Source organism: Arachis ipaensis, chromosome B04 (genome assembly GCF_000816755.2).
Source record: "Arachis ipaensis cultivar K30076 chromosome B04, Araip1.1, whole genome shotgun sequence".
In the NCBI taxonomy this organism is placed as follows: Eukaryota; Viridiplantae; Streptophyta; class Magnoliopsida; order Fabales; family Fabaceae; genus Arachis; species Arachis ipaensis.
Window position 1 is genome coordinate 71854790 of NC_029788.2, and position 7300 is coordinate 71862089.

The following is a 7300-nucleotide window of genomic DNA, read 5'->3' on the forward strand; positions in this document are numbered from 1 at the left end:
GTGGACGTCAAAATATTTTACTATCCTAATAAATAGATTAAATATTTCAATTTTAAATATTTGACTTTATATTCAGATTCAAATCTAATTTTAGATAATAATTTAGAACAATAGTATAAATATATAGATTATTATTATTATTATTATTATTATTATTTCATACTTCAGACAGCAAAAATATGTTGATGCCCAAGATAACAAATATGAACATATTTTTCTTAAAGATTGAGTAAAACTTATCTGGTACTTATCCTAACAATAAAATTAAAATGAAATTTTTCTTGAATTGCAATTTTAAAAATAATAAAAAATGAAACAAAATTCCCATGAGTGATGGTGTGCGATCTCTATTCTCTAGTAAGAGTTTCCTTTCTAATAAAGACTGTGGCACCGTTTGGACTCACCATTCAGGTATAGGAACGTATGTATGGCTGCAGGCACAAATTCCGGAGGTAGAGCGCCTCAACAAAACAAGCGGCAACTCTAAAAACCAAAACTGCTTTTCTCTCTCTCTCTAAAAACCCACCAAACCAACCCCTTTCTCTGTCTCTCTCTTCACTTCAGTTGTTTTTTGCTTAGTGAGAAAACGGAAAACCATCATTTGAACTTATCTAAGAAAGAGAAAAGTCGATAAATTTAATTCAATTTAATTTAATTTAATTTAAATTAAAAAAAAAGGGTTTAAAAAATATTAAAAGTGAGTCAATTTAAAGCATGTGCCTTGTCTCAGAAAAAAATGGTCATGTTCTTATTAACCCTTTTTTGATTGGCTTCCTGGGTTTGTTGAAGAATCTCTCCATCTCTCTCTCACTCTTTTGTAACATTCATCACTCACATACATCTCTTTTTTTGTTGAATTTAATGTGTTTTCTTTCATCTTGTAATAAGTTGTATCCACCATAACTAGATATAGAAGTTCTTTTTCAAGTTTTTTGTGTTTTCTGCTATACTATTCCTTCATTTTCTCTGCGATTTGAGTTTGAGTTGCATGTGTATGTGTTCTTCTGCTGTTGTAGAAGAATTTTACTTAGTTGTTAAAGAGTTCTGATAGCGAAACACACAATTGAGAATAAATATTAATTAAGAAGATATTTTTACAAAGAAAGTCGCTTTCTTTGAAGGTAACAGAAAGGGTTCGTTTTTGTGATGGTCTTCAATTACTATATTATTTCTTTTTATGTTATATATAGCCAACTTGATATCCCACCTTGTGGATTGTGTTGATGTATAGAAATAGAAGAACCAGATGCTTTATGTTGCTTCTCTTCATAGGATTTTGAAAGCAAAAGCGGGCCCTTATCTTCTTTGCTTCCTTAACTAGAAACAACACTATACTACACCAGATCTCTTCCCATATCTTGCACTTATCCGTACACAGAGGCAAAGAAAAAAAAGAGAGAAAGAATTAAATAAATAAAAATATCAATCTCTCTCCCCCTTCATACCATACCATACCCCTTTTTTATCCATTTTTTTCTTTGTCTCTCTCTCTATATATATTATATTTCCCTTTCCCTAAACATACACCACACAATAAGCAAGCCATCATAACTCAAAGATCTTCAAGTTTAACCTTTTTTGTGTAGTTAAAATTTCTTCTTAGTCCTTTTCTTTTTCCCCCCTTTTTTTCTCCTTCACAAAGATCTAGTTTTGTGGGAGTTCAAGGTTTGGATCTGCATGCAAGGGTGGCAAAAACGGAAACAGTAGACCCTATTCTTGGTTTTGGAGCCATGGATCATCATCACCACAACAATCATAATCATCATGATGCAGAGATTTATGCAGATGCTGATGATGCAGATAAAGATTTGTGGCTCAACACAACAACAGAACAAGAAGATTTACTTGTTGGGGATGTGAAAACAGATGCATCTATGTTCTACGACGAGTTCCCTCCTCTCCCAGATTTCCCATGCATGTCTTCATCATCGTCTTCGTCTTCAACTCCAACACTTCCATTGAAGAATCTAGCATGCTCAACCACCTCGACCACAACGGCTACCGCAGCAACCTCTTCGTCTTCGTCGTCTGCTTCTTCTTGGGCAGTTCTGAAGCCAGAAGCGGAGGATAATAACAACGGAGAATGGAACTGCAGTAATAAACAGCAACTTTACATGCAACATCATGATCCACTGGACGCAACGGGAGCGTTGTCCTCAACAGCTTCCATGGAGATTTCACAGCCAAAGTTTCCCGATCAAGGTGGGTTTGACGGTGTTGTTGGTGACGTTGATTGCATGGATGATGTGATGGACACTTTTGGGTACATGGAGCTTCTAGAAGCCAACGAGTTCTTTGACCCTTCGTCTATCTTCCAAGGCGAAGAGAATCCCTTAGCGGAATTCACACAAGAGGATCAGGTTTTGCCACAGCAAGAAGAACAACAGCAGCAAGAAAAACCTGCAGTAGTTCATAATCAAAATGATCTTATTGTTCTTAGACCACAGCAAGAAGCAGTAGTGGAAGGTGTTAGTAACAATAATTATCAACAGCTTCTTGGGTTGTGGGAAGCCAGTAACAATAACGATGCAGAGATCCAAGGAGATGGTGGTGGTGGTGGTGCAATTGCGGATGATGAAATGAGCATGGTGTTCCTGGAATGGCTGAAGTCGAACAAGGATAGCGTATCCGCGAGCGATTTGAGGAGCGTGAAGCTTAAGAAGTCGACAATAGAGAGTGCTGCTATGCGATTGGGCGGTGGAAAAGAAGCTATGAAGCAATTGTTGAAGCTGATTCTTGAATGGGTTCAAACCAGCCACCTTCAGAGTAGAAGGCGCAAGGAAAATAATAACGATAACACAGTGGCAAACCCTTTCACGGAACAGTTTCAAAATCCGATTCATCAGAACAACCCAAATGCTTCGAGTTCTTTTGCCATTGAACCAAACACATGTTTCACCCAGCACCAACCATGGATGGATCAAGTGCCTCTAATGGCAGCCGCTCCTCCGTCTCAGTCTCAGCCTCAGCCGCAATTTCAACAACCCACGATTGGGTATGTTGGCGACCCTTACACAAACGGTGCCTCTGCAAACACCATCAATGGCAGCAATAATTTTCAGGCTGGTAATGAATACCATATGCTGGAATCGGCGAACTCATGGCCTCCTTCTCAATACACTGTTACTCCTTACTATACCCAGCCATTTGGGGACCATAGTTTTCAACCTCCGGCCGCTGGTGGCTTCGGTAACCAGTACCCTTATCAGTTTTTCCATGGACCTGGTGATGGATTGATAAGATTAGGACCCTCAGCTACAAAAGAAGCGAGGAAGAAGCGGATGGCGAGGCAGAGAAGGCTTTCCTCTCATTCTAGGCATCATATTAATCTACAGAGTCAGGGTTCTGATCCAAATACAAGATTGGGTGTTGGTGGTGAAAATTGCACTGGTGTTGTATCTGCAGCTCCGGCTAATTGGGTGTATTGGCCAACTATGGCTGGTGCTGTTGCTTCCGTTGCGCCCGTGGCTCCCGCGGAACCGTCGGCTGTGGTGGATAAACCTGCCATGCAGACACAGAATTATCATCATCAGGGTAGGCTCTCATCTGATAGGAGACAGGTTGGTGGATCTTATTAGTCCTTACTAATATTTTGATTTGCATTGGTAAGTTAATCTTAGATGTTTTGTGTGGTTAATGTACGACCTATGAGTGTGTGTAAGAATGTCGTTTGATGCCTATGATATATATCATATTAATGTTGACTAGTTTTTTCAATTTGGTTAATGAGTGATTAATGATGATGTAGCTTGTTTTGGTTTTTGTATCATTTTCCGTATATTTTTTATAAGACCGGGGGGATTTAGTGTTTTGATTTACAAAATGTTTGGGAAAGAATAGAAATCGGCTAAAAGTTACTATATTTTGCTTTATTAATTATCACAGAAATAAATGAGTAATATTAAATATAATAAGTCTAAATTATAGATGTTATATGCATGAAATTGTAGATGTTAATTTTAATTTTGGATTATTTTCTCTCTAGCATTGCTGATTGATTATAGATGTTCCATGTTTCATTGGTAGGGTTGGAAGTCGGAGAAGAACTTACGGTTCCTTTTACAAAAGGTGTTGAAGCAAAGCGATGTTGGGAGTCTGGGAAGAATTGTTCTGCCAAAAGTAATCATTCATTCCTTTTTTTTTTACCCTGGAGTATTTAGTAACGAAAAAACTATTAGTAATAAATTTTGTTACTTTTGGTTTTATTAATGTACTCTACAAAAAATAAGTGTTAAATAAGGTAACTTTAGGCTGTTTGGACGACTTTTTTTTCCTCACCAGCATTATTGTTTTTATCCTTTTAGATTTCTTTTATTAAATCGTTGCTCTTTGATCATTATACTCCAATTCGCAAATAGTGCAAGGTATTTTGTTAAAAATAATTACAGATATTGAGAAATCCATAATTATACAAATATATAAATTGTTTAGACTAATTTAGCCTTTGATTTTGTTAGACGAAAATATTTGGTAACAAAAAAAATTTAGCCAAAATAAATAAGAACTTGCCTTATTTAGTATTCTTAAAAGAAAATGCTAAAACATTCTTAAACAAATAAAATGACTTGTATTATTGTGCAAAGTTTTGGATAAGTTAATTATATTATTGGATCGAAGAAACATAATGCTTATCTTAAAGAAAATCCCATACATTTGTAATAATTTCATGTGCAATCTGATTGTGTAAACAAATTTAAAAATCCCATATGTATGATGTAATAATTTGATTTCTCATTTGGTTGTGTAAAAAATGTAATCAGAAAGAGGCAGAAACACATCTACCAGAACTAGAGGCAAGGGATGGAATCACTATAACAATGGAAGATATTGGCACCTCTCGTGTTTGGAATATGCGCTATAGGTATTCCGAGACTTCATTGTCTAATTTTGACATTTCATTTGTCTTGTTTTTATCTTTATGATTCATTGAAACTAAATTTTCTCTTTTCTTGAATTGTTTCTCCTTGGAGCATCAGATACTGGCCAAACAATAAAAGCAGGATGTATTTGCTAGAGAACACAGGTTGGTTCCATTTCTATGATTTTGGCTTATACTTGCTAATATTCTTTTGGGTAAAGTACTAAATTGGTCCCTCGTTTGGGCGTAATCCTGTGTTGGTCTTTAAAGTTTAAAGTGTCATTTTTGAATCCAAAAAGGTTTCATTTAGCTTTAATGTAGTCCTGTTGTGAGGTCAAAGTTAAATAATTAACGGAATGTCTTACATGACAGTAGTATAAGAACAAGATCCATAATTTGGAGAACAAGTACAAGCTCCAGAGATACAAAATCAACTATGAATGCATCGATACATTTATTTATCATTTTTCTTACAATATAAATGAAATATTTTCTATTGAACTAAGGAGAATGATAAATAAATGTATTAATGCATCAGCGGTTAATTTTGTGCCTTTGGAGCTTGTACTAGTTCTCCAAATTATCGAACTTGTTTTTGTACGGTTGTCATATAGAATATTTTGTTAATTATTTAATTTTGACCTCACGGTGAGACTAAATTGAAGCTAAATGAAACTTTTTCGGATTCAAATAAGACACTTTAAACCTTAAGGACCAAAATAGGATTATACTCAAACGTAGGAGACCAGTAGGAGACCAATTTAGTACTTTATCCAATTCTTTTTTATTGGCTTTCAATTTTCATCCTTTTTGTTTGGTAATTAGAAATTTTATTTTTAACATTGCTGGGTGTTTGAATTTATAGAGAGAAAAAGAAAAGGTAAATATAGTGAAAAGAATAAAATTTACTTTTAATAAAAAATTCAAAAAACTGAATATTAAACAAGTATAAAGTAAATTTACAAAATGCATTTTCGTAAAGAAACTAGAGAAGCTAAGTTTTTATGATAAATTTCAACCATATTTTTTATTACTTACCTTCTCATTTACTCACACGCATCAAAATGCCAAACACACTATTTATTTCTCTCTTGGCTTCCAATAGAACCATTACTTGCTTTGAATATTCTTTCTATCTGCTTTTTGACGAATTTTTTTCGTAGGATCTTGGATGATCTTGGATGTTACGTAGCTTCGAATGTATATATATAGTATATATGAATGTTTATATGACAAGTTAATGAAATTTCTACCAATAAATAGTTAGCTCCCTAATTAAATTATTTCGTCATTATCATTGATGGCGGTGTTGCCCAAGCAAAGGCAGTCGTAATGATTTATATACATATTTTCTCCGAGTCAACTTTTAATTAGTCAATATTAGGATTTAGGCTTAAGGATTTATATTTTGAAGTCTAGAATTTAACATAACTGATATTGACGGAATAAGAAAGTCTCGTAGCATTCTCTTTTGCTACTTTTCTCTTCTTGGTTTTCCCTTAGTTTTCACATTGTCAGGATAGTTCCCACGATTTTCACACTAAAGTAAGTCCTCGTTACTAGCTATTAGGGTTTTAATGTATTCATTAAATTTTTCAGGTGATTTTGTTAAAGCCAATGGACTCCAAGAGGGAGATTTCATAGTGATATATTCAGATGTGAAGTGTGGAAAATTTGTAAGACCCTCCTCTTGGTCAATAATTTTTATAGATTGTTTCTAATCCAATTGCGTAGATTGATGTCTGAAATATATATCATTGTGCCAATAATTATTTTCTTGAAGAAAGCTGATATATAATTTAATTGGTGGGGAATATCAATGATAATAAATAGTTTTGCTAACAGATGATAAGAGGAGTTAAAGTAAGGCAACAAGAAGGGGCGAAAGCAGAGGGCAAGAAAACAGGAAAATCTCATAAAAACCAGCATGGGAACAATGCGGTGCCTACAGCTGGTGAACCTCATACGAATGCCACGTCATCATCCACTCATCAAGAAAATGAAAAATAGAGTATATAATAATAAAATAATAATATTATATTATAGTGTAGTAGAATAAAAGGGACTACTCTGAATACCATGCACATCATCAGTTCAGTTTTCCTTCATGGACGAACGAAGCTTGGATAGCCAAAGCAACGGTTGAGATTCTTTTGTGGTTGATTTTTGTGGATTTTTTACCCTAAGATGTCTCTGGCCCTGGTAGTTTTTTCCTGTCCTATTTCTCGAGTGCATAAATGGAAACCGCTGCACAGTGCCCACAGATTTGTTCTGGATTTTGGGCATATATGTATGTGCTATGTGGTGTCCATTTACTATGTGAAGTTGTATTTTGTTTTGGTGTGATGGTGATGTATATGTATCGAATTCGAGAAGATTGTATGACTTCCATTTATTTATAACTTTTATTGGGATAATTTACAATTTAAGTTGCATACAAAA

The 7300-nt window shown here is 34.7% G+C and overlaps 1 protein-coding gene across 6 annotated transcripts; it reads left to right on the forward strand.

Annotated features, from left to right (window-relative positions):
- LOC107639365 (B3 domain-containing transcription factor ABI3) lies at positions 660 to 7300 on the forward strand. Of its 6 annotated transcripts, none has more exons than XM_016342834.2 (6): positions 661 to 3560; positions 4027 to 4119; positions 4761 to 4861; positions 4971 to 5023; positions 6458 to 6534; positions 6704 to 7300. In XM_016342834.2, exons 1-6 carry the CDS (start codon positions 1731 to 1733, stop codon positions 6866 to 6868), a joined length of 2319 nt encoding a protein of 772 aa, XP_016198320.1. In that variant the 5' UTR covers positions 661 to 1730; the 3' UTR covers positions 6869 to 7300. The 6 variants fall into 6 exon arrangements, 5 of the variants coding, with proteins under 5 accessions (XP_020976860.1, XP_020976861.1, XP_020976862.1 ...); XM_016342836.2 differs by having other exon boundaries at positions 4977 to 5023; XR_002361161.1 differs by lacking the exon at positions 6704 to 7300 and having other exon boundaries at positions 660 to 3560; positions 4005 to 4119; positions 6458 to 6522.